The sequence below is a fragment of the Ischnura elegans genome, chromosome X (genome assembly GCF_921293095.1).
Source record: "Ischnura elegans chromosome X, ioIscEleg1.1, whole genome shotgun sequence".
In the NCBI taxonomy this organism is placed as follows: Eukaryota; Metazoa; Arthropoda; class Insecta; order Odonata; family Coenagrionidae; genus Ischnura; species Ischnura elegans.
Window position 1 is genome coordinate 45,737,208 of NC_060259.1, and position 27,048 is coordinate 45,764,255.

Consider the following 27,048-nt stretch of genomic DNA (forward strand, 5'->3'; position numbering starts at 1 on the left):
ACACTAGATTTTGACGAAGGATGATTCTTCGTGCCAAACATTCCAGGTCACTTACTGCCTTTATATTTATCTCATTTTGTAGGCGTAGAACAACGGGCCTCCATGGAGAAGGCCCGATTACATCCCATAGATGGGTGATTTCTGTTGCCACTTCGGTCGTATTTTAATCGGATTTCAAAAATATCCGCGGCGCGGTGACGTGTGCAATGCAATCCACTTTTTTCCAATATCTTGCATGAGTTATTGCGAGGAATAGGATGGAAAAGTAATGAATTTGATGTATCATATCAGCTTGTGTATAAACTTCGGGAAACACACCTAATTATACCTTATTTCCCCGTGAAACTCGGATTACTATGTCCGTCAACGACGCGAATGGCGGCCTTTGTAAACCAATTTAAATACGCGGTCTATGACATTTAAAGAGGCATTTAGAGGCCGACTTGAGGGTCCTCTTTTGTAGGATTCGTGGCGTAGAATTTCGGCTCTTTAACGATATATTTCCAATGTTGTAAAACTGAAATAAAGATTTCATAATGAATATTCGTGAAAACTAAATCAAATGATCTTTTTGTCTGCATAATTACGATCTGGGTAGGATGTATAATGTGGTGCAAAATAAACTTATCGGGTTTTCAGTAATTTATATCAGTGAAGGTAATATTTATATCTCTATTCACCACCCTTCGAATCGGACATATTTATCTCGAGAACGAGCTCTCGCCTCGTGTTTCACCTGGCTGTTTCACCTCGCTTATGTGTAAATGAATCTGTTTTTGTGGCAATGATATTGCTTGGTTGAAGCTAACCCCCATATAGCTCCCTATGTCAGCCCATAGAATTCCATATTCCTTTCTTGAAGCCAGTTCCTGCGTTCTCCGCTTTGGTTTGGGGTGGCGCCACTTGTAGAAAAGCCCAAGCTTAAGAGCCCTGAGCCTATGATTCCGCCTGAATTTCTATGGAGAGTAAATGTGTTGAAAACTCTTCTTGGAAGATTGAGCAAGCTTCTGAGGTTATTTAACGCCGCAGTATAGTTCGTTTGTTCTATTGAACATAAAAATCGTTTTTATATTGCAAAAATTCCGATTGTTAATCTCTTTCGGAGCGATGCCATGATAGTGATTTTTGGGTGTTTATTTCCTCTCTTCTCTGTTGTTATTTGTTAACAGTACTGCTGGATATTTAAATTGGCGTTTTTTTAGTTAATGGTGTAATACTGGTATAGAACTGTCTTCATGTTCATTTATGATAAACTTCCGGGTATTTTTTGTCTTCATTGACTTTGAAATCTACTTTATTCACCTCTTTTAATAGCACCATTGCTAGTTATATATCTTATTTTCAGCAACTACTGCCTGATTTTAAGTCTATGTAACACATTTATAGATAGTAGTTTTTTAGTTGCATTCATCAATTGTATTCCATCAATTGTATTGTAATCCAATTTATCCCCTTTCCCGCGTAAAGGAACAATGATTGCCTCTAATCATTCTTGTGTCGTTCTTTCTGATGTCCATACTCTTGTGATTCATTTAAGTAAATAACCAATGACTTCCTTGCATCCATTTATCATTAACTCAATAGGTGTAGCACCTTTACTAGGAGCTTTGGCATTTTAGAAAGTCTTTGATGCATATATTATTTCATCTTTGTTGGTTCAGATCATGGGATTCTTTCATCCCTTAAACTATTTCCCACACCGCACAAAGATATCCATATGTATATCCATTAGATATCCACTCGATATCCAAATGTCCTCTATCTGAACATGCCATGGATATACATGAGACATCCAGTGGATATCAATCGAGAATTCTGTAGACATTTTGTGGATGTCGAGTGGATATCCAATGGATATTCAAATGTTTTCTATCTGAAGCTCTGGCGGGTCATCGTACAGGGTGTTCAGCGACCGGGAAAATCGGGAAATGTGCGTGAATTTTAAGTCCCTGAAATTATGCATTCATGAATTTTTGCTCCAACCTGGAGTTTCAAAATCTGTTTTTGCAAATTCATTGCAGGTAGAATTTTTCCAGTTTAATACCCATTTTCTAGACTAAAATGTGTTTGTCGTAATTTTAAGTGCAGTATCTTAGTGGAATTTTTAAAGCCGCAATGAAACGTACAATGTTAGACAAAACAACAGCATTGACATATCTATCACTCTTGACTCCAGTAAGATTAAAAAACACCAATAATAGCCTGGTGACGTCAGCGTCTACTTATGAGGTCGAAGTAGCGTCTTGTCTTACATTGAATAAATTTAAATTTTAAGTACAATGTGTGCTAATTAACCTACTCCTTGTCCTTGTAAATATATAAATTTAATATTGTTTAGAAGGATTGAAGTAATTTTGGGTGTTTTACATTTCTCATCTATCGCAGTAAACACGTAAGATTAACCTGGAATTCTGCAAAATTTCCCTGGAAAATCGGGATTCATGCATGAATTATTCTGCTTTAATTGGCTGGACACCTTAGGATAGACCTATAAATGGGTGCCTTCTGAATTCTATAGGTCTGAACTCAATGTAACTTATTATTGTAAAATTAAACGGGAAAAGATTTAGCTTCAATAATAATAATGCACCTGACTGATTAAAAAACTAATTCAGCAGTAGACGAAATAAGGATTTACTTAAAAAATCAGCCACAAACGTGGGATCCTGCAATGTAATTATGCATAAATAAAATGTAAACTCCTTAACCCCCTCTCCTTTTAACCTAAATTCCTCCATGAACTCTTATCAATAACCTCCACGGAGAATCTATCCTTATCCCTTAAGTAAAAGTGACCAGCAAAGTTACGAAACGTCGAGTAACAAACCGAATAAGTACGCGGGGCACGGCCGAAAAAACACCACCAACAGCTACAATGAACCGCGAGAGCTTCAACCAAGTAATACCATTACCGCGAGGCGAACCCGAAAAAATATCACCAACAATTGTGCTCATGGGGACTGCATAGAAGAGGCCCAATTCCATCCCACAGAAGGCTCATTTCTGTTGCCTCTTCGGTCGCACTTAAATCAGCTTTCAAAAATGTCCGCGCCATGGTGATGAATTCAGTGCAATCCAATTTTTTCCAGTATTTTGCATTAAAATATTTGCAATTGCAAGGAATTCAAAGGAAGAGTTATGAATTAGATAGATCACGCCATCACGAAAATAAATTTCGGTTAACACCCCTTATTATATATTATTTCCCCATGGAGCCCCGCATCACTATGTCCGTCAGCGACGCAATTGGTGACTTTTGTAAACCCATTTAAATGCGTGGTAGGTGCCAACACATCTAGAGGCCAACTTTAGGATTCTCTTGTGTAGAGTTCGTGGTTATGGTAATGCATTTGATGAAAGCACTACGTGAGGATCGGGTTGGTGTGTTGACTAGAGTGTTGGCTTTCCACCCCGTGGAATACCCACCTTGGGTTCAAATCCCGACGGAGTCAGAGAATTTTCAGGGACTACCCGATTCTTGCTTGAATGTCGTGTGGAGAACATTTCAAGCGCAGTACTCCGTCCGTCGGATGGGACGTTGAGCCGCGGTTCCCTTGGCGCCTTTCGTTCGGGCAGGCTAATGCCGACGCCGGGTTTCTCTCCACCCTTCCTTCCACACCCTTCCCTAATGGCGCAGATGACCTCATCTGTTGTCGCCTCCTCCAATTAGAATATTATTTCAGACGTTTCCTCGAGGCTCGGTATCAGGGGGACCACAAATAGGCGCACCAATTTCGTTCCGTCGAGTTTTATCAATAATGCGAATTTTCATCGGCGTTATAATCGGTCATTAAGAATATCCGCGGCGGGGCGATAAGTGGAAAGTGGTACATGAAATCTCAGTTTTGACAATTATGAGTTATAATTCAGTAAAATAGCATTGAAAAGTCATTAATTAGATAGGTAAAATATTCAGGAACTTAAGTTTAAGCCAACAGCCATAATCGTGGCTAGTTTCCCCGTAACATTCTAATTCCTCTGCTGTCAGTGTCGCGAGCGGCGACGTCTTTTATCCATTTAAATGCAATTAGGATGACAGCTCTTCTAATTCCAAATGGAGATTTTCACTATTGTTATGTTCAGGCTCGAAAAATTTATTTGGTCACTGGAGGGTACATTCATTTGCTGATCACTGGGTGCTTTTTTTGCCAACTATAATGCTAAGAAATGAACGTAAATGGCATGTTGCTTAATTGAAAGACAACAGTATCACATATTACACTGAAAAGTTTCCCGCGAGATTGTTGTTTTTTTGCATTTAGTGAAGGCTTTTTATATATTCTATAGAAATTGAACATGCTATGAATATAGTTGTTTCATGAAACATGATTTTGACGGAGGATAAATCTTCGTGTCATAAATTCCAATTCGCTGCTGTCTACATATTTTTCGAATTTTTATACGCTTTAACGATTCATTTGCCATGCAATGAAACCTAAATATAGATTACATTATGAAAACTCTTAAAAATTAAATTAACTGATATTTGTCTGCATTATTACGAGTATGAACGCGGTAGAATGTGTAATGCAATGAGGTGGAAAATAAATTAGCTTGGTTTTCATTAATTTATACCTTGAGGGGTAATTTTTCTACCTCTATCCACCCCTTTGTTATCAACGGTGTATTAATTTGGTATGTGCTGGAGTAATATTCAATGCAGCCTTATTGTTCCTTTTAATTTTTGGCGTAGCGTTGTTATCTTTCAAGTAGGACTAACTGCAATCTCTTGTTTCCAAAGTTTTTCTCTGCTAACCACGACCGCATGTGTAATTATAGAAATTCTAGCAGATTGTGTCGCCTTTAATTTTATATGTTTCATCAGTAACTGAAAAGCCGTCATTTAGTCATATTTCGACGTTAAACTTTACAGCACAAAATAACATATGCTTTAAATCTTTCCTGAATAGAGCGAAAATGTATACATAGATGCAGTGTGGAAAATTCGTTACTTGCCTGTGCCTTAGAAATACTGTAATGTTACCCTTGAAGTAAGGCGGATTTAGGATGAAAAAGCTTGTAGGTCTGACTGAAAGGTGTAGTTTCTGAAGTTAGTCTCCGCCACCCTTGATCGCCTGTGTAATTAAATAAATTCTAACAGAATGTATCCTTTTCTGCGCCTTTTTAATTTTATGCCACCTCTGTAACTGAAACGCCATTCCGTTTGAAAGCGGTGAATTCACTTCTTACCTATGCGTTAGCGATTTGATTTTGTTTAGCGCTACTGCATTGTTTTCAAGCAAGGCTCATGTGGCGAATAACCCTTTCTAACCCAAGGCTGTTTCTGCGAGAAATTAAGTTTCAAGACTTCTCATTTTAAAAAGTATAAACATCTTCTACTCAATAATAATTACTGCGGCAGCTGCATAGTTCGACATTGAACTTAACAGCACAAATAACATGTAATTTAAATCTTTCCCGAATAAAGCGGAAAAGTATACATATTTGATGTTGCTTTGAAGCAACATTGTGTTTTAAGGGGTTAATATCTACGAGAAAGGAAAGAAGCGCATTTAGGACGGAAAAAGTTTGTTTGACAACTTTTCGACTAAGATATGATTTCCCTGCTCTTGGCAGCCGAGTGGTCAATCTGACTATCGCTAAATATATTAGCGCGTGGCGGTCGTGGAAAAAAATTTCCCGTTTAAACGCTACCCCTCTCTCGTGGATGGTCCGAGAGTGGGACAGGGGGAGGGGTCGCGGCGAGGTCAACGAAAAAGGTGTCCCGCTCAAACCTCTAGTTTCCCAGCTCGCAGCTATTCATTTAATGCCATCGATTTGTTTTGCCAAAAAACCTGCGTGCGCCGCATCCGAAAACACTCAGGCCGCTTTTGCCATTCAAGTCGGACCCCCCCTCTCTCGGAACCGCGGTCATTCCGCGGAGTTTTTATTGTAACCCGTCGGGACTGCGTCTTGCACGGGGCGGCCGCCCCCTACCCATTGCCTTCCCGCCCCCAACCCTTTGGATCTCGCCCCCAACCCTTTGGCTCTCGCCCCATTTGCCCCTACCGTCTAGCGGAGCGATACCCGATATGGGGGTGGTGATGAGGTCCGGCAGGGCTCGTTTCGGCTCGGATGTGCTCGGTGCGGCCCGGCCCCCGGGGGCAGCGGGGGCACGGGTGGGGGGGCGGGGGTCGTGTGTGAGTGCGAGTGAGAGGGGGCGGCAGTGTTCGCGGGGGGCGGACCCCCTCGTGTCCACGTCAGCTCCCGAGTCTGCGTCGTTTCCCACCCCGACCCCACCCCACTGCCTCCGCACATGCTCTCCTCTTCGTTAACGCGCGATTGTGTTATTTGTTGGCATTCGGCTGACTAGCGCCTCCAAATTGAGTCGCTCTGGGCCACGCGCTCGCCCCCTGTGTGTGTGAACCCCCGTCGGACGCGCAGCTTCCCGCCTCGCGGCTGCGCCCTCGCCGCGTGGCACCCCTTGCGCCCGCTGCCGTCGTGTCTGCACCGCGGCCTCTGCCAGAGGGGGCAGTGGAGACGCCACCGGAGGCCCTCTTCGCGCGCGCTGCGTCCTCCGCGGACGAGAGCTCGTCGGCCGACAGCTTCGCGGAGGAGGGGCCGCCGTCGCCCGCCGGCGGGCCGCACGCCTCCTCCTCACCGTGGCCCCTCGTGGCGCCGGCGCCCGGGACCAGCAGCCTCTCGTACCCGCCGGCCAAGATTGCTTCCGACGTCACCATTTGGTCCTCGCTCGCCAAGGCGGAGGCCGGCAAGGCCGCCTTCGGGGGCCGGGGCGGGTCGTCGGCGGCCGAGGTGGCGGGAGGCGGGGGCGGGGGCCAGGACTCGGCCTCGGCCACGTCCTCCGCCTCCGATGACCAGATGCAGCCCACGGCCGACGCCTCCTTCAATGACAGCTACACCAAGATGACGTCGGACGTGCTGGCGGAGAGGGCCCTCGGGGAGATCCTGTCCGAGCACCCCGGTGAACTGGTGCGCACCGGCAGCCCCCACTTCGTGTGCACGGTGCTGCCGCCTCACTGGCGCTCCAACAAGACCCTCCCGGTGGCCTTCAAGGTGGTCGCGCTCGGCGGCGTGGACGACGGCACTCTGGTCACGGTGAAGGCGGGAAACGACGAGAATTACTGTGCCGAGCTGAGGAATTGCACCGCGGTCATGAAGAACCAAGTGGCCAAGTTCAACGACCTCCGGTTCGTGGGACGGAGCGGCCGAGGTGAGACGATGAAGCGCAAACTTTGTTGGCCTTGGGGTGCGGCGCCGGCATGTTCGGCGTGCGGCACTCGGGGCGATTCGCGCGGCGCGGCGGGAAGTTCCGCGCCAATGGCGGGAGGCGGCTCGGCCGGTACCCACCTCTCCCCGCGCCCGCCTCCCGATAAAACGAAGTCGGAAAGTCGGGCCAAGTTTTCCCTCGCGGGCCCAACTTCTGAGAAACTTTTTGCGCATGGCAGAAAAATTCCCCCACCCTGGCCACCCCTCTGCCTCCGCCGTCGTCCCCCGCCCCCGGGCGCCCGCTCGCTCGCCCCCCGTGAGACCGTTGGTGGTCCTTGCCTTGTCCTCCCGTCATGTCATCCTCGCCAATAAAAGCCACGTGCTTCGCGCGCGAAGTATTGTTACCGCGCGTAGGAAGCAATGCAGTGACGATTCCGTGCTCGTTGGTGATGCGGTCCAGCGGCTTGTTTAATGTGCCTCTCCGAAAATGGATGCACCCACGCCGCAGGGAAGAATCCTTCACCGTTAATTAACCCGCGTGCCTTTGTTTACACATCCCGAAGGGTGGCTTTTTCTTTAATTTAATCTGTGGGTGGAATACGTGTCTTGCAGATGCTCACGCTGCATTGGATAATTTTTGCGCTGACTCGAATTAGAATTTTTATTGACCGTGGAAGAGTTATTTCATTACAAGATTCAATGAACCTTTCTTCATTCTAAGTGTGCTGAGGTTCATCTCATGGATTTATTCTCACATATTGCCGTTCTCTACGTCATCGTTAGCAAAGATATCTCATTTGTACGACTCACCACAGTTATTCCTTTGCTGTTAACTTTATTTTGGAATCAATTCCAATATTTTATAAATCTATTGCACTATACCGTTTCCGTGGATTTCTTAGGTTTTCGTTATGTAAAGTTGAAAATAATTCAACTTCTTATGCATCTCTTCCTTTCAGTTATACTTTTGTACTCAACTGAATGCTATGTCTTATATTTTCCGTTTCAAGCAATATTAACCATGCATTAGTGTACCATTACCAAAATATTTGAACTTCGTTTTATGAATTGGGTAATGACACCCCCCTTCTAGCTATTTTGGATTTTGTTTCAGTTTATAATTGCCAACGAGGCATAATGGCGTGAAGGCAATAGTACACCTGGATTGATTTGAAAAGACCAAGGGTGGAATTGCAGATCGCCAGTTTTGTTTAGGTTGCCACTGACACAATATTTATTTTGGTATCACGTGGCATCCAGTTCGTACCGTCATTCATATACGTCTTATGCTCCTCCTAAATGTTACACGAACATATGCCGATTAATGTTTTGTTTTCAGCTATGCGTATATGACTAGGCGTTTCCTAATCTCTTAGTAGGTTCAGCCGCCAGAATTTACGTCTGTAATCCGTGCATACATTTACTTACAACGTATTCAAAGTCGAAGATTAAAATGCTATTATCGGAGTCTCCGAACCTGAACTTAATATAGACACAACCAACACAAACATATTGTTTTTCTGACCATAATAAAGCATTTCAATGGAAATAACTTGTTAAATTGTCTCAGATTTTTAACTTTTGAACTGGATCAGAGTGTAGCACAGCGATTTGAATTTGTTGCTATATTCTCCAAATTCTTATTTTGAGTAATAGTCGTATTGAGGGGCTGATTTCACTCAGAAAGAAGAATAGAAATAGAAAATACTGTATGATAAGTAGAACATAATGGCTCCCACGTATTTGAGCAGTTAATGCTGTTGCTTTTTTTCTCGCAGGCCAAGTGAGGAATCTTTCGTTTTTTTAAGGAAGTTTTTTTAAGTTCATGATTTATGATCAATCATTTTCTGAAGCAAGCTTCTAGATATGACGCAAAAGCACGTATCTTCTTAACGTGATTATCACTAAGCAGTAAGGAAAACGGACAAATTGGGTAAAAATGCTTATCTGTGTAACTATTCTCAAATATCAGCGATCCTCAATGAAAATATGCCGCGATGAGCAAACCACAGTAGTCACTCCGTCACAGCAGATTCCTGTGTCAAATTCTATTGGTACTGACTTCCTTGTCGGGGTATAGAATGAATTATAACTCGCGCTCTTGCTCATGGTACTCATTCAATGCAGGTTATCGATCCCTCTTTCCGTCTCCCTTTGTTCTCTGCTGTGGAAATCCGCAGGTAATGCGTCGCGTACATTTTATCTCGCCCCTAGGCCGACTCCCCTTCAAAGCATCGCGGGATATAAAGGCGCCAGTCGAATAGGCCCTCGCGGGAGACTCGTGAGGCGCTCCCGTACCTACTTAACTCCCTCATTCTCATGGTGATAACACTTCAGATGGGACTTTGGAAACCTTTCAAGGTCATTTCGACAGATTTTTTGCTTACGAAGCTGTTTGTGCATCTTTAAGTTAGACTCGCGTTATGAGTTGCACTTTCAGATTAGAGAACGAGTTATCCTTTGTTTGAGTCTTGTTTCAAGCGGTATTCGATAGTGCTGTTAAGCTCTCACATTATTTAAGTAACCCTATTGAATACGTTGATGGTGTTTGCTTGAATTTTATCCTTGGATTATACTCATACCTTACATCGCGTGGTAATTTACATATTTTTTTGTTTGCCTAAATTATTTCATTTTGCCTTTACATCTTCATTTCCATCTAGGTTTTGTGAATAGCCTTCATCTGAGTAACTAACGAGTATCTTTATCCTTTTTCCCGAAATTCTGTCAATATTTTATTCAGTTGCATTTGATTGGATACAATATGCCCTAACATTTGAAAGTGATGCTATTATTGTAGAGTGGTAATTAAATTAAAGGAGAGGCAAAGGAAAATCAGAACAGCGTTTTACATAAGTGGCTTAGGATAAGTTAAATAACAGTACCTCGTAGAGGCGTAATATTTTACAAGTTTATTTCAGTAATTGTGCTACTTGAAGAGAGATCATGAAGGGTGGCCGTTTCAATCCTTATCATTATTAAATGTAAGGTTTTCTACACGGTTGTATAGCTTCAAACTTTGACTCTCACTGTATAGTTGGGTTCGGTAGTGGCCCGAGTTCCTTGTGCTATTTATCTCTGAATATTTAGGATGTTGATGTTTATTAATTATTATAGTTCATCCTTTTTATTCTATTCATTTTTCATGCATTTTAAATTTGACAATAATCACTCTAAATAGTTTTTGTGCACAGCTTGGGAGATTTGGGTTGGCGATATGGCGCTAGTTTATGACAAGCCCTGATGTTGTTTCAAGTGCGCTTAAGGGAATTTTGATCAACAGGCAGATCAGTCCTTAATTTTTTTTTACTTCTTTCTGGAAGTGAATTGGTTTTGAAGTGTGGTGTTTAACGAAAAGCGGGGTCAATTTGTCATTCAAGTGCGTTGCATTTGTTTTATACGTCAGTGTCAGCCACATCAATGTTTAATCAAGACGAACATGGAGTAGTTACCAAGTGGCAAATGTTCCTTGTATTGCGTATACATGTGTTATTACTTCAGGTACTTCTTTCAGCAGTGATTTGTGTCATGTGTGAATATCAAGAAAATGTGGTCGAGTGACATGACAAAGTGTATGTGAGATATGAATGAGATATGGATCCGTTTGGCTCGAGAAATAGTGTTACGAATCTTTCGGGAATACCATGGATGTGCCTCAAACATTCCATGGCAATGCAAAGTCGAGCATTGATAATACCGAGATATTGGTTAAGCATAAGGAAATTTGTGAATTGATGATTGACGAGCGGATTATTTGATGATCCCTTTTGAACCTATGGACTACTGAACTTAACGTCAGAAAATATAAGGAAAGCTTTGTCAAAGACTGTGCTGTTCCTTTCGGCTATAGATTTCTTAAATGAACTGCATTTTTAAGTTTCTATTTCCAAATGACGGTCAATGAAATAATCCTCTCCTTCTTCAGACACTTTATTCAATTTTTGATAAAAATCCATAATTCGGTATTCATTTGAGACGAAACCTGAGCTTAAGTGATCAGGAAATAACGAAGATGGAATGAGCTTTAGCCAGTCATTGCGTTGGTTGAAATTACTCCCATGTAATAAGGGCTAACATAACATAGCATTGATGAATTTACGTCTACTCTGGGATGCCAGTGATCCTGTGGAAGTAACTATATTGATAGGGATCGTAGCGGGGCTAAGAATATATTAGAATGTTCATTAATGCCTTAGTATCCTAATGATCTATGAATGAATGACAAACTTTAAGACTTATGCAGGTATTTGAGAACTAAAAAAATGAACCCACTAAGGGAAATTAAAGACCACGAAATACGCATTCTTTATAACTAATGCACTGGCTTAGATTTCAAAGTGAATGCGGTGCCGATTGAGAGCTTGGATTGAACCGATAAGGGCGTGAATTTTGGGGTGGAGGTAACTACGGGAATGACGGTAAGGTACTGGTGCTGGAGTGCACATACATCGAGTGATTTTGGTGATTTCTTAAAATGAGTTTACGGAAGCTAACACTTACTATCGTTATAAAAAAACTGCCTACAACATATATAACATAGAGGCTTGAGGCATCAGTGGAGCATGCGTTGAGTGTCACTTGCATGCTTACACACTCAAATGCTTATCAATGGGAAAGCTGTTTCATTAAAGTTCAAGATCATTAATATGGTTACCGGGAGAAGCTGCATGTTTTTAGGCCTGGTCAGCATATGGCTACAGTAGAGACGGGATTTTGGCTCTTGATTTTAGTGGTAAAATATGCAAAAAACGACGCAGAATATTATTAACAAATATGTGCGCATAGCCTCTTGAAATATACGTCATTCCCTCTTTTGCTCGAATATCTAGTTGCATTGCAAAGTGTTCCAGTTTCTGAGCTTTAGAGTTATGATCTTGACACAAAAAACTCACTTGAAATGCTCACTTTATATTAAGTTATTATTGCGTGTGTGTAAATCAGTCTACCAATACTGTCATCCTTAATTTTGGTGGTTAACTGTTCTTTATCACAATCCCAGACTGCAAAACTGTCCCTCGACTAGATTGAGGATTTAAAATACCGATTATTTTTGATTAAACGGTGAATTGCTGCTCATTCTGTGTTGTGCACAACTAGAGTTAGAAGACATTTTGATATTAATTCGAAGATGATTTTAGGGAAAGATATTTTAATCAAAACATTACAAATATATATTTTAGAAGTTTTATTCGTTCCATAACAACATATGGAACTAAATATGGAGCTTCTCATGGTAATCATGAACTTGTCGTCTTTCTGTGTTTACATTTTTTCTTCTTTTGAGATGTCAAACTGTGAATCAACTTGCAAGCTGAAAATTAATTCTTATTTTGCAATCAAGTTGCAAATAGAATTTCTCTGATAGGAAAACTACGATTAGCAGTTGTCGTTTCACTTCTCTGTTGATTTTAAAGACTGTTAACATAGAACTTAATGCAACTAGAGTTTGAAGTTCTCAATTTTTATGATTATATATACATTTATTTTTAAATAGCCCTATTAAACTCTTATACGGTTCCTTAATAGATAACATTGAGTGGAGACATAATTCAACCAATCATGTGAGACACGCCGTAATTATTCTAGTAATATTATACCTTGTGCGTTGATTTTTCATTCAGTTCCAATCAAACTGCTTTATTGGCCAACTTTTTACTAGTTAGAATAAATAGTGATATTGATAATGTACTTGACGGTAACAGACGCAACACGGTAAAACTCCTTGTCAGTGAAAATAGACAATAAATCGCCTTCGTAAATTCCACTGTGCTGGAAACCTGGGACGATGTCAGTAAAAATCTGTGTAATGTGCCAAAGTTGATTTATTTTCGTATTCAGAGGATTTATCAGTGTGCGTCCTTCATCAAACACATCAATGCAGTTTACATACAAAAATATTTCCCTTTTTTCTGGCAAAAGTAGAAAATAGCTTTTAGGATATCGAATTCGACCTTGCTTCGATTCTTTCCATTTCTCCATGGCCATGCCATGGTGAACATATAAAATACATTGGAATATATGTATTTCGTTGTCATTATCTGAATCAGGAATATTAGGATGAGTAAAGAACATACCTGAAAGTGAGGACCCTTTTCTGGTAGTGCGTATAGGTTTTCTACGGAGTTTAACCATCGTTTCTGCAAGTAACCTTTAGTTAGTACTTTGCGCATTTTATTAATGAGCTCATATGACCCTTCCATTAAATTCAGGTTTTCATTTAGACTGTGACGAATGTGTTGGAATTATTGTAGAGAAAGTGCTCTTTGCTGTAATATTCTGTTGTAATCATTGAAATTCATTTCCGTCGATTAGGTTTGAACATGTTGCTAAATTTACGTTGGAAGAACGTCTTTCAGAGCTTAAGAATAAACTTCAAGCTTAGTATACATTTGTTCAGCATATTCGAACCACTAGAAAATCACGTGTCTTTGATTAGATGCTTGTACCTTTCGGTTATCTAAATAATGTATAATTATATATGTTCATCAGGTAAACACCTACACAGTATTTTGGAGGTAGCCATTACTTGGTGAATCCTATCCCTGATAAACATCCCAGTAGGGAATTTAAGTGAACTAATAAGGAAATGTTCCCGATGTTTTGCATCGAGGTTGTATCAGGATATCCTCAGTACATTCTGCGAGGGATTTATTTCATAAATTCGTAAATTTAGCTCACATTCTAAGAAGTTTTATTTAAATTATCTATGAACTCTACTGATAGTTTATTTATTTACAAACATTTGTTTGATGGACTGCAAGAATTACATTGGACCCGATTACTCGGTTCAGTGATATTAAGAGGACTTTGATGTTTATTGTCGAATGATTGTTTAAACAGTCATGTGGTGAAATTATATTGCCTTATCCTACTCATGGTCATCAGGTTGCTGTAGAATTTCTCTTGCTATTCAGCTTCATATAAAAAACTATATCATTAATCGATTTTGGGATATTCTTGGCAATGGCTACTTGTTTCCCCCCTCGATTACTTTACCTTCTCGAATTTTGGGTTTGCTTCCTGTCCTTGCTGGTTTTGCTTTTTATTCAATGCATCACGCATCTATTTCTGCTTTAAATTGGTGTGAATTATCTTTCATCAAACTCCTGTCCCTCTCCGTGAGCACGCACACAATTGATTGCATTAACTGCAAGTTACCTCGAATGCGTCCATTTAATTGTTTCTCAGTAATCTGTTCATCCCTTGATTGCCTGTTAGGTGTTGTTAATCACCATTTCCATCACTATTCTGAGAATCTCTTGCCTCAATTACGAGCTATGCATTTTGTCCGTAATGTGGTTACACCGCCAAATCTCTCCAGGTCTTCGTACTCGTAGGACGTAGACTCTAGATGTGATGTAATTAAAGAGAAAAACACTGTATTAACTTCCAACCATCCGTTACTACATAAATATTTATAGGAGTTCCACTTAAAAAATTGAAATGCACAAGAACTGAAAGGTCCCATGATTACTCACGAAGAGTTCAATCTCTCATTTAATATCACATATGCTCTGATATTATTGCATTTTAATTCTTAACAAGGTTTTTACGATTTGAAACCATTGCCCAAAATGTTAGTGGAACAAGGAATGAGGAGACATTCATCCTCAGGGGGAAATCTGCGCCTTGATAAAATTAGAGTTATTATTCCTTTCGGGACCATGCTTCGTTCCATACTTACCAAAATATTAGGGTTGGATCATTAGTAGTCATTTTTAACTCTCTTAAAATTTGTGACTCTTCCATTTATTCAATTACATTTGATCAATCACGAGATAATTCAACCTACCCTTTCACAGTATGTGAATGTTTCACATTTCAAAGAAAAATCATTCATTGAGTTCAATTTTATTGCTTAACCGACGCAATTTGCAAAGAAAGAATGTTAAACTTGGTAGATTAACGTATAGTTTTAAAGGTGAAACTTGTGATTTCTATGGAATATTCTGACGGTATTGCTCATAGTGTCAATTTTTCTACCAAAAACAAACAGTGTTCAACAAAAAATAAAGAGTTTATCTCGACCGTCAACTTAAAGGTGCCGATCGGTATAAGCAGTATCATGAAAAATCTCGATTAAATAACAGTATTAAGTTAGTTGTTTTCCGGAAAACGATTCTTCTCTAATCTATTCTCATCTTTAATATGAATTTATCAATCTAAATAACACAATCGAACGTGAGCGCTCCAACGACTTGTTACATTCTCATCAGTGTTTAAACCCCATATCGATAAAATGGAAGGAATTGGAAAACGTGTGGGAACCTTGACGTGCAATATATCAGCATTTCATTCGAGATAGTTTTTTAAAGAAAAGTAATGTATAATTTACGTAAGTGTGGAAAATGAAAGAATAATTTTTGTTAGGTTCAGTAATATGTTTGAAAAAGCACTACCCGAATATCTAGACATAGTTACATCGTCAGATTACATCGTCATCATCATCACCCGACAATGTAACTAATTTACGAAACCCAAGTCGTGCTTTTGCAAATGTAATTGGTGAACCAAACAAAGTTTATTATTTCATTTTTCATAATGGAAAGGTTTTACTCAGTTACGCCTTCAGTCATAAGTTTGTAATGTACGCAAGACCAAATCGATGAAAGGATATGAGTTCAACCGGAGGTGTTGGAGCGATCCGTTAGTCTTGCGTGGTCCGATTCGTGGAAGCTCGGGTGATTTCATTCGCGTGCTCGGATTGGCGTAAGTGGCGGTGGCCGCGTCCACCGAGGGCACGCGTGTGCGGCGTCGGCCGACGTGCTCTCATCCCCACGGCCCGTTGGCTGCTTTCACATAGGGTAATTATTTATTATCACCGTAGAATTTTTCACTAAAACCATAGGAAATGAAAAACGGTTATTCATCATGATTCTGAAGACTCATTGTTCGTTAAGGTCACTTGGGCTGGGCTATTTCCTTTGCGTCCACCATTACGATTCAAACATGTACTACCAAGAAAGGGTTACATAATACGAATGGAGTTTCCTATGATAGCCTCGCAACACTTCGATCAGTAAATAGCGATCGATATTGTTTTGAGCTGGTTAAATTAATTAGCGCTCACTATCATTTCGAGCTGGATTTTCATTTCATATGGTTTGAGTGAAAAACTTTTCCGGTGATAATAGATAATTACTCATTCAAATCATTTCCATATATTTATCCCCAGGATTTTTAATCCATTATAACCCAATATTGCTTCTAAGTAACATCAAATATCTATACATTTTCACCTCTGTTTAGGAAAGATTAAGTTTAATGGCGAAACATGTAGCTACCCTAATAATTATGATTGAATAGAAAATTTTCATATTTTTGAAATAAAAAGTCTCGAAATTAAATTTCTCCCAGAAGCAGCCCTGGGTTAGAAAGGTTTTGAAAAGTTGTCAGGAAACAGCCCAGCCCAAGTGACCTTAACAAAAAATAAGTCTTCAGAATCACCATGAATAACCGTTTTTCATTTCATGTGGTTTTAGTAATAAATTTTCCGGTGATAATAAATAAGTACTTCATGTGTTGGTGAAAAGAAATCAAAATCCACGTGCTAGATTGGAGAGGGAATCTAACGTCTCACTCATGACTACCAAAAGAGTAGATATGAATGAGACGTTAGATTTAGATTTAGGTGGCCAATTTATTTAAGGAAAATTAACTCTTGGCCGAATTAAAGTTGATTTTCTTTTGTTATTAATTAAGAATTATAACTATAGTGAAATCGAATGGATTTTTTGCTGTATTAGCAATACTAAGTAGTATTTGCGGTGTTACCAAGATGTTAAGAGAATTAGACTGTGAGCCGCTGGACTCTCGGAGGCTGCGCGTTAGGCTCACATTGCTTGAACAATTGAAAAAAGATATCTTTTGGAGTGACACAGAGAACATCATCTTAGAACCCCACTATATTTCCTGGTCTAACAGAGACGATAAATTAAGAGAGATATTTTTCCGGTCGGATAGATATGGCAATTCGTTTTCCCCCCGAGCTATAAAGGGCTTTAATAAATGCTAGTCGTAAGTTGTTGAGCATTTGCTTTTCACGTGTAAACGACTGGTGTCCTAGCACCTCATGCCACACGCCTTTTTAAGGCAGCCTGCGGGATAGTATGTTGTTGTAGATCTAAACTGCAGTAAGTCTCTTTTTGATCATGCCCTGACGCAGTATTGCCTGGAATCATTTCGATCACTATTGTTTCGGGCTGAGACTCAGTCTTTGAGCGTTGACATACCCTAGTGGTAATTTTATTCGCAGAAAGGATAGTTTGATACTCTGTTAGAGTATCTTACTATAATAATATGCGGAGGATTCCGGTCCATGTGTTCCCACTGCAAAAGAAATGGTCTCTTCATTTATAAGTTCAATTATTTTAAATGGCAAGTTAAATTGTTACCTCATATATGCCACCCCTCTCAGAGTAGGGAAATCATTTCCAAATTTAAGGCAAAAGATCTTTAATAATTCATCTCAAAGCTGTCAGGCAACAGCCCACCCCAATAGACCTTATTGAAAAATGAGTCTTTAGAATCACAGTGAATAAACGTTTTTCATTTCATATGGTTTGAGTAAATTTTTTTCCAGAGATAGTAAATAATTAATCTATATGATAGTGACAATAAATTCAAATCCACATGCCGGATTGGAGCTAGATAAGAGTGTTTCTGAAGGTTGGTAGACATGACGTGAAACGTTGGATTTAGATGTAGGCTGCCGAAATATATCTAGGTACAAATTTCTAGGTTGAATCAACATTAATTTATATTTCGAAATCAATTAATTATTTCAAAAATTATTTATTCAATAAATGGGACTTTTTTGCTGTTCTAGAAGTGCTGAGCAACATCTAAACAGCTATCAGTTAACTTTTTTTTCAACTGGCTTTGATACGCCTATGCATCAATGCTTTAAAATTATACCTGCTTTTACTGAGATTTTGGAATCCATTTTCAAGGAATGACAGGAAAAATATCATAACCGAAGAATAATGCCTATACGCGCTAAAAACTACGTCATTTCGTCTGTAATTTATAATTATTTTCATGCTTGACCTTCTGCTATAATTTACACCTCATTGAGAGATTTTTTTTTAAAACCAAAATTCATGTAACTTTGTTTTAGGAGGCCTGTTGAAAGCTAGTGATAAATGGAAACGATTATATTTTTTATTATAAATATTGAATTGTAGTTGATTAAGAAATGGTTTTCAACAATTTTTTGTATGTAATACTCGCATATATTCCTTGAAATAGAAGTGCCTATTAATTTAAAAAGAATCAGCGAATGATTGCACTTCATTGAAATGAGAAAAACAAATAACAAACTAAATGTTCAGACAAAGCACCATTAGCCTTGGAAATGCTGCGATAGATCCCGAATACTGGGGAAATAGCGGCCATTTTGGAGTTAAAGTGGGCTTATTGATCAATGTATTTGTGCCCTTACGGCAATGTAGCGTTTTTCCTCTCATGCGTAGTTAATTAAGGCACAATACATTGGAAGAGATTTATATTACCTATTCTCGTTGCAGGTTGTGTATTGCTTTGGTGACATTAAAAAATTTCAATAAAAATTGACTGAAGGCTGAATCACCGCAAAAGATGACCTTTCCGTGTCAATTTGCAAAAAAATCAGCCAATGCCTGTTTTAGTAGCACATTTCATACCAATTTATGGAAAATTACTATTTATAGACTAAAAACAAGATCCATGAAATCCAGGTGGTTGGACGGAGAGGATATTTTCTCGTGATGATGACCCGCCCTCTATTATCCATGTCATGAAATATTCGCTGTAAACAACCGCGTTACCTAATTGCATTATTTTTTGCTAAAAAATCACTGAATAATTTACTTTTGCTAAATTTCGCGCATAGTAAAAGATGAGTTGAAACCTTAGCACAACCTTTGACTCGGAATCAGATGCCCAACCAAATGCAGAGGAACGCGACCAAATGACGGGTTTCCCATTGCAGTCTCTCTAAAATTATGTCAAGATCCTATCTTGTGGCGCAGGAAACGGCTCTTCATGCGTATTCCATTCAAGTTACATAAAATTTTGAGTCCTGGCGTGTTCGTAGATACGTTCCAAATTAAAATATTTACCTCAGTTAAAAGTTATAGCGCAGTTAAAAATACTAATATTCAACATGTATTAGGTTCTCGATTATATTGAAATTCAGCTTAATCCATGGTGTTGGGTACCCATGGGTGGGAAGAATGAAGTTAATGAAAGTATATCAAGTATTCAGGATGAAATTGGTGACACCACTTATCTATTGTGCGAAATAACTCACTTTTTAATGCTCCAGAAAAGTCGTTTTGTGGAACATTACTCGAAGATTGGTAGAACAATTCATCAGTTGCTACATATGATGCACGTATCGCCATGAAAGCTAAGCTTGGACTTTGACAGCAGCAATGAAGTCAAGAAGGGAAGCATTCGAAATGTGGTGCTATCAAAGGATGATGAAAACAAAATGGATCGACCGAGTAAGTAATGTGGAAATTCTGAGAAGAGTGGGAAAAAATAAACCTCTTCTAAAATCCATAAGGAAAAAAACGGGACAAATTAGGTGGCCGTATTATGATAAAGGATGGCCTGATGGAAACAATTTTAGAAGGGCAGGTGGAAGGAAGAAGGGCAAGGGACGGCCCCAAATCAGTTACACAGGTTATGAATGATGTAGAAGAGAAGAGAGTCCCAGAAAGAAGTCGCAGTGAAAAGGCTAGCGGATAGGAGAGAGGAATGGAGAACTGCGTCAAACCAATCTTAGGGTTGTGGACTAATGATGATGATGATGATGATGATGATGATGAAAGCAGAAATATCGAAGCAAAATTAGGTTCTATGATTTTACATTTTCATTACCATAGAAGAAAATGAGATCATGAGATAAAGTATTTTTAAATGTTTTCCCATTTTTTACGTGCACCCTTTATTCAGGGGAAAACGGGATAGTTCCATGGAAGTTCAAGTTTTATTCAACGTTAAAATTTTTTCCTTTTTTTATGTTAAGGCCGATATCATTAGATGCAAAATTGAAGGAGCCAAATAAATGTTAATTTTTATTCTTTTTTTCTGTTTACTCTGCTGTTCTGATTCTCCGTATTTTAGCATCTTGTCATAGATGCTCAGTTATCTTTGAATCCAATACTCCCTATAGATAGGGTGTTAAGATCTACCTTACCCTTCCGTGCGCCGTTTTGGTATTTTTGGCCAGTACAGTTAGCTTAACAAGCACGTATAATATTGAGAAAAAAAAACATTCTCAGAGATTGAAAATTAATCCCCTTCTATATGCTTCATGCGGTAATGTCCTAATTTTAATGTGCAATACTTTCAGGACATAGGTCGAATAAATAAAAATGGATTTAAAAGTCAAGAGAAAAATGGTTGCTAGTTAATAATGATGTGAATTTATTATCAGCTGCCAGGTTCATTCTTTAGGAATTTTCGCAGCGGATATGAAAAAAGTATTTAATAAAATACTGCTTCAAAAATGTGGGACGGTCTGAATTAAGGAGTTTGTAGGGACTGGATTAATGTTAATCTAACCAAACCTCCTGATGATGCTGAAAAGCGGAACCGGTCGTATTAATAAATGTAAAATTGTGGAAATTGCTCCTGCTTTTTCATTTTCATTATAACCAAACCTCAGTTGTGGCAAGGTTTTATGGTATTATTTTTTCCCATTGTAGTAAATAGTGTGTGATGAAGGCATTGGATATCAAGTACTGACGTCGAGAAGGCAGACCAAAGTTTTAGAAAAGCTTATAGTTCGTGATACCAATGAAAGCTGGGAGGTAATGCAGATGACCTGGAATAAAGGTCATCAGACCACGGGAAGACCCTTTCATTCTATTCCATGTAGATGCTGGCGAGTTAGTAGCCGATAAATATGATTGAAGACTTCTGAATTGGTTTCCACCAATCGATGGGAGATCAGCAATTGGATTGAACGATGACCATAACAGAATTGTTTGCAAAACAGCAGATTTCCTTGGCGTTGAATAGATGAGGGACGCATTTTTAAATCCTCGGCTTATCTTCAACAGTTGAATAATCTGAGTGCGCAATTGAAATATGAAAGGAAGCTTTAGTCGATGAAACTGCGTACGTGAAAGAAACCAAAGGGTGCCTGGGTCACTGCCAAGGTTATGTTTTTTCTGGAAGTTTTGATTTGTCGATTTTAATGTTTTTTTAAATTTTTTTAATGAAAGTTTTTTTGTATGTGTTTGAAATTACACTTCATAAATACCCGAAAAGCAAATTGTAGAATGGAATGATTGGTTCCTATATCGAAAAAGAGAGCATGTACAAAACTGCAAAACATGGAAATAGTTCATAAGGTTTTATCAGACCAATGTTCACACAAAATTGTAGCTCGTGGGTTGCATAAAGAAGTTGTTGATTTGGATTATGGCCTTGGAATTAGAGCACTTAGTGACTATCACATAATGAGTTACGTTTTAGAATAATATTTCTTACATCACAATGAAATGGTCTGAATTTATTATCTTTGTGCAGAGAATTTGGAAGGTAATTATGTAGATATATCTAGAAAACTCAACTTTCACTTTTGTTCACATTAAAGGCGGTCAATTGCGCTTTGTTCCAATCGCGTATGAAAACCACCACCCAAAATCTGCTAGATATTCCTAGTAATCAATCAATGCTCTAAATATTTTGGTGCTTGTCTGCCAGCTATCGTAGTCGTGGGAAAGACTGCTCGAAAATTATCAATGAGAAAAATCGAAGTAAATGAAGCATATAGATATAATTCAACTCCCGTTTGATTGAAATTTATTATATCTTCAGTTTTGTCATATTAATAAATTTTTGCCTCTTTGTAATCGTCTAAAAGTAAGTGTAACGTTGTATTCTAGGCGTATAGTATCACTAGTATAGATAAAATGGAAGTTGGGTTGTAAAATTGTAATTATATAGCTTGTAGTATTACGGAAATTCTCTCATAAATCACTATGTACTGGAGGAAATCAATCTATGTTGTACTTGGTGAAACATACCGTGGCTGCATGTCACGCTTTTATACAGTATGAGCGGTTTTCAACTATCAAAAACATACTTTATCCTTATGTATTGAGTTTTTTCTTCAAAGATCGGGTTGCATTTCGTAGGCCATTGTGTTAATATCTTTCTGCTTTGGCTAGGTAATAGTTGCGTTGGCAATAGCTATGACCCAGGAGCTTGTAATTGCTCTTTTTCTATTCATCGTTGTTGAAAACGTTTTTTCAAAATTTTTCCGAAACTTTGGTAGTTCAAAATTGATCCATAGAAAGCTCCTTGTGTTAATATTATTAATAAATAATCTATCTCTGTACAAGTATAAGAAATTTATTTCTACAACTGTTCCTCTCATTTATTTATTTAAGTAGTTACTCATGTACAGCTTTTCTGCCAATTTACAGTGACGCAGCAACAAACATGAAATTTGAACGCAAACAATCAAAACAATTACAGGCCAGTAAGGAACAAATATACGAGACACGTGGAAAGAGAGGTAGAGAAGATGGTTTATTTATTAGCCGGGGAATAGGACAAAGTGAGATTGACAAATGAGTTTGAGAGGAGTAAAAACGGATCAATATTATCTGGCACTTAATTGGACAAAGTTTAAAGGGTTTAACTCCAGATTAACGTGATTGTTTTATCCTCCTCATAAACCTGTATGTTTTTTGCTTTACTTACATACATCTAGTCTTCATGAAAGTTGGTAATGGTCCCAACGTCAATCGATAACTTTACATAACTATGGAAACGGAATAAAACATTTTCTTCGAAAGAATCTTTTGACGGGACCGGGATGCGGGTATTATATTTTATTAGACTAGGGAAATGAGGGCTGTATAGTCCTATCTTACATTTAAATTGCTGTATTTTCTCATAATATTTAGCTCCAAACGGAAAAAATACACTCGGGAGGGATTTTTACTCATCGCCTCAGGGTCAGAAGGCGAGGATTTTACCCTGCCGCCATTTTATTCACCTCAGGTTTTCCACCGACCGGTGAGGTATCCTACTACGAATGTTACAAAAGAGGATCATAGAGTCAGCCTCTAAATGTGATGTCACCCAACCCATTGAAATAGGTTTACAAAAGTCGCCACTCGCGTCCCTGACAGACAATGTGACGCGAGTATCACGGGGAAATAAGGTTTGATCTAGGCTTTTAACCGAAAATATATGTACGAATGATGATGTGATCTATCAGTTTCATAACTTTTCAATGCTATTCCTCGCAATTAAAAACCTTATAATACAAAATATTGGAAAAAAGTGGATCTTATTGCTCTCATCACCGCACGTCGGACATTTTTGAAAACAGATTAAGTGCGATCGAAGTGCAACAGAAATCAGCCTTCTGTGGGATGGAACTGAACCTCATCTATGCAGTCTACTTGTATCCTAGCATACTTCATCGGAAATTTTGTGATTTGGGCTCCGACTCTGGCCAATTTAACCTATTCAGTCATAATTTTATGAAAGTGGACATGAATTTTATGGGATTTTAATCTACCGATTTGCGTACTTGTCCATGATAACGAACATAGAACATAAAATTTACTTCCAAAAAAATAGCCAAACTCATTGGCAAAGTGTTCATGATAGTATAATTGAGGTTAAATCGCAAAAAAATAATGTTCATCAAATTAGGGGAAAAAATTATCTGATTGAAAAGGTTAAATAATATTTCCACATGGTATTTCACCATTCTTGCATTCACCTGTGCTTCCGTTTCCAATCCATACAAAGTTGATGAAAGGCTCTGGAAGTAGAAATTCCGCTTTCACGCTGTACTTTACCAGCGGCAAGCAAATTCAAACCCATCGGTGCTGGTGAATATCCATTCCCCTAATGTGATCCGGGTGTAAAATGCTCGGGTGGAGTCGTTGTCGGAATGCACGCGTCCACCCCTTTCGGGGGTCTTTCGCTGCATCCCAGAGGGCCTTCCGCATCACGCCCGCGCGCAAGATGCGACGTGCCTCGTTCACGGCCCAAGGAACGCCAGCCATCCAGCCGAGTCGAGCGTGAGAATGCGTGTTACTCGCACCACGCGCCTACCAACCCTCCCTCCCTTGCAAAATGCGTACCAACGGATCTCATCGCCGCCCCTTGATATCTTCTCCCAAACGCACTCAAAGCTCATTCAACACGAACCTGTCGATCTCTTATGAGGACATTTGCGTGCCAAGTTCTTTTTTGCCTTAGGTGAAATCGCTATTGCTATGAAGGTAAAAGGACGTCACTACCTACCAGCGTGAAAGGATGATTACGTGATACATTCATACGTGTGAGTTAATATCTGATTGCATGAACGAGTTTTGTGGACGGGAATGGAACATGTACAAATGCATGAATCAAATTAGAACAGGTTCTAATTTCTGTTCATGCATTTGCAAAGTTCGGTGGTTTCACGTTGCATTTTAGCGTTCATTTTCGCGTTCATGCATTTAGAAATTCATTTGTACAAGCTAATGTACCGTTTAAACAGACCTTGAAATGTTTTTCTCTCGCGCACTTATGTGCACTTCCACTGCCCCTCTAGATTACTCAGGAGGATGAAACGTTTGTTATTATGAAACACGGAAACTTAAATTCTTTACCACCTTCATACTCGCGAAAATTTGTTGAGGATTTAAAAATTCTATCACATCGAGATACGAGGTAGCAACACTTGAAATAAATTAGTTGTCATAGGTGGCCTCACAACTTTATTGATATGAATGTAATATAAGCAGCTGATTTTTATATTTGCGGAAGATAACTACAGGAACAATTGGAACCTATCAGAAAATGGTTTTCAAGTGGCGGCCATTTTAATGGAGAAAATATAATATAGTTATGTATCCCATTTGGTGTGATTAACTGTCGTAAGAAAGTTTTGATTGGCATGGTTTTGAATCTCGTACAAGCTCTGTGAAAGGTTTTGAAATCTCTCTCTATCCTTTGCTGTAGCCTTTTCATGCATCAACTTTTTTCTATTTCCTTTCAATGAAAGGTAATGAAATATCTAGTGCCAAGGTGCACCACGTCACAATAACGTCGGATCAAGAGCAGTTGTAAACGTTATTGAATGAAGTGAGGATTAATTTTTGAGAACGTGATGTATATTTTTCCAATTTTCCTCGGCGAACACGGTTCAGCCTCACGAATTAATCATATCTCATTTAAATATTCTTACCTCATCGATTCCTTACATTTAAAGAACTCATTTGAATTTTTACGTGTTTTGTACAATGTATGAGATTCGTTGGCGAGGAAATCTTACGCGATAAACAGGAAAACAATAACATTTAGCAACTACATTATTTCGCTGGCATGGCCATAGTTCTCTTAAGTATTACTTGAGTAAGGAGACTAAGACATTTTACGGAAGAAGTTTTTGGAAGGAGGAAAATTAGAAAAGAATTTTTAATCGAAGCGAATAGAATTTCTAACTTTACATTTTACATAGTTTCCAAAGGTGTACCTATGGCTATATTGGTCGTTGAATCGCTTAAGTAAGTTGTTGAAAGTGACTGAGAACGTCCAACAAATTTTTGATACTGTAATAATAAACTTCTGAATGAGCTTGTCCGTAGGTGTTGAACAAGAAAATAATAAACATAATCTCTTTATTAGTTAATTCTCAAGGATAGTGATTTCGCTGCCATCAAAAATCAGGGGAGTTGTGAATAAAATTGTTTTACTTATTGATGCCATTCGAAGCTGTCTTGTCTGCAGCATTCGTATGTAATTTGAAAATTCCAGATATGAATCCGGTTTTTATGCCCACATGTCTATTAATTCATGGTTGTGGCGGAATTTTGAGATAAATGATGAGGTCCCATTAAATATCCCACGAAAATTACACAAGAGGATCCTCAAGTCGGCCTCTAAATGTGTTGTCACTTACCGCGCACTTAAATGGGTTTACAAAAGTCATCACTCGTGTCGCCGACGGACAAATTGATCCGAGTTTCAGGGGGAAATAAGTTATAGTTAGGACTGTTCGGAATTTATATACATGATGATGTGATCTATCAAATTCATTACTCTTCAATGCTATTCCTCATAATTACAGATACTACACAGCAAAATATTGGATAATAGTTGATCGCATTACACTCATCACCGCGACGCGGACATATTGGAAAAACGATCAAAATGCGACCGATGAGGCAACAGAAATCAGCCTTCTATGGTATGGGATTGGGCCTCCACTATGCAAACCCCTTGAATTATCCCATTGATTCCCATTGTGTTCCAAAGTTTTTGGGCCAAGAACCCTTCGAATTATGCAGTGGACTACTTTCGGAATCTTTGAATCTCATCTTTGAATCAACTAATGCTTTAAACCTCTCCTTTGGGTAGAGTTCTCATGTGTCAATCAGATATTGTCCTTTAAAACTTGTTAATAACATGCACACCTATGATAAGAAATATGACATACAATGTGCTTTTATGGTAGAAAGCACTTGATAGAGTGATTGTCTAACGAATAAGTTGACTGACATTAAGCATTAGTTGATTGAACTTTATAGACAGTAAGTGTTTGATCGCTAACCGGTTAAAGTTTTATACTTTGTTTTTCAAAGCTCTGTGGATATGATGACGAGGATTCATTTTTATATTTTAGCAAAGATTACGAGTTATGCGTGTTTTAATTTTAGTATTATGTCGTTGATCATTTATTTTAACATATCGTTTTACTATTTACCTATACGACTTGACGACGCTACATTCATTACGATATCACGGAAATCTCACGTACAGAAATATTTTCAGTGATTTCAGTATGTAATCCCTACTTTGTATAATGCTTGTTATATTAGTGTTGCTACTTTATCTCGATGTATTATTCCATTAGTGTGGTTGGTA

The 27,048-nt window shown here is 38.9% G+C and overlaps 1 protein-coding gene across 1 annotated transcript in view; it reads left to right on the forward strand.

Moving 5' to 3' along the window:
- The window catches only part of LOC124171145, a 130,706-nt gene that overhangs the window by 70,018 nt on the left and 33,640 nt on the right, over positions 1-27,048 (forward strand). Inside the window, exons 4-5 of the mRNA XM_046550282.1 lie at positions 6,017-6,140; positions 6,329-7,171. Of these exons, the coding sequence (XP_046406238.1) occupies positions 6,017-6,140; positions 6,329-7,171 (967 nt within the window). The remainder of the gene's footprint in view (positions 1-6,016; positions 6,141-6,328; positions 7,172-27,048) is intronic.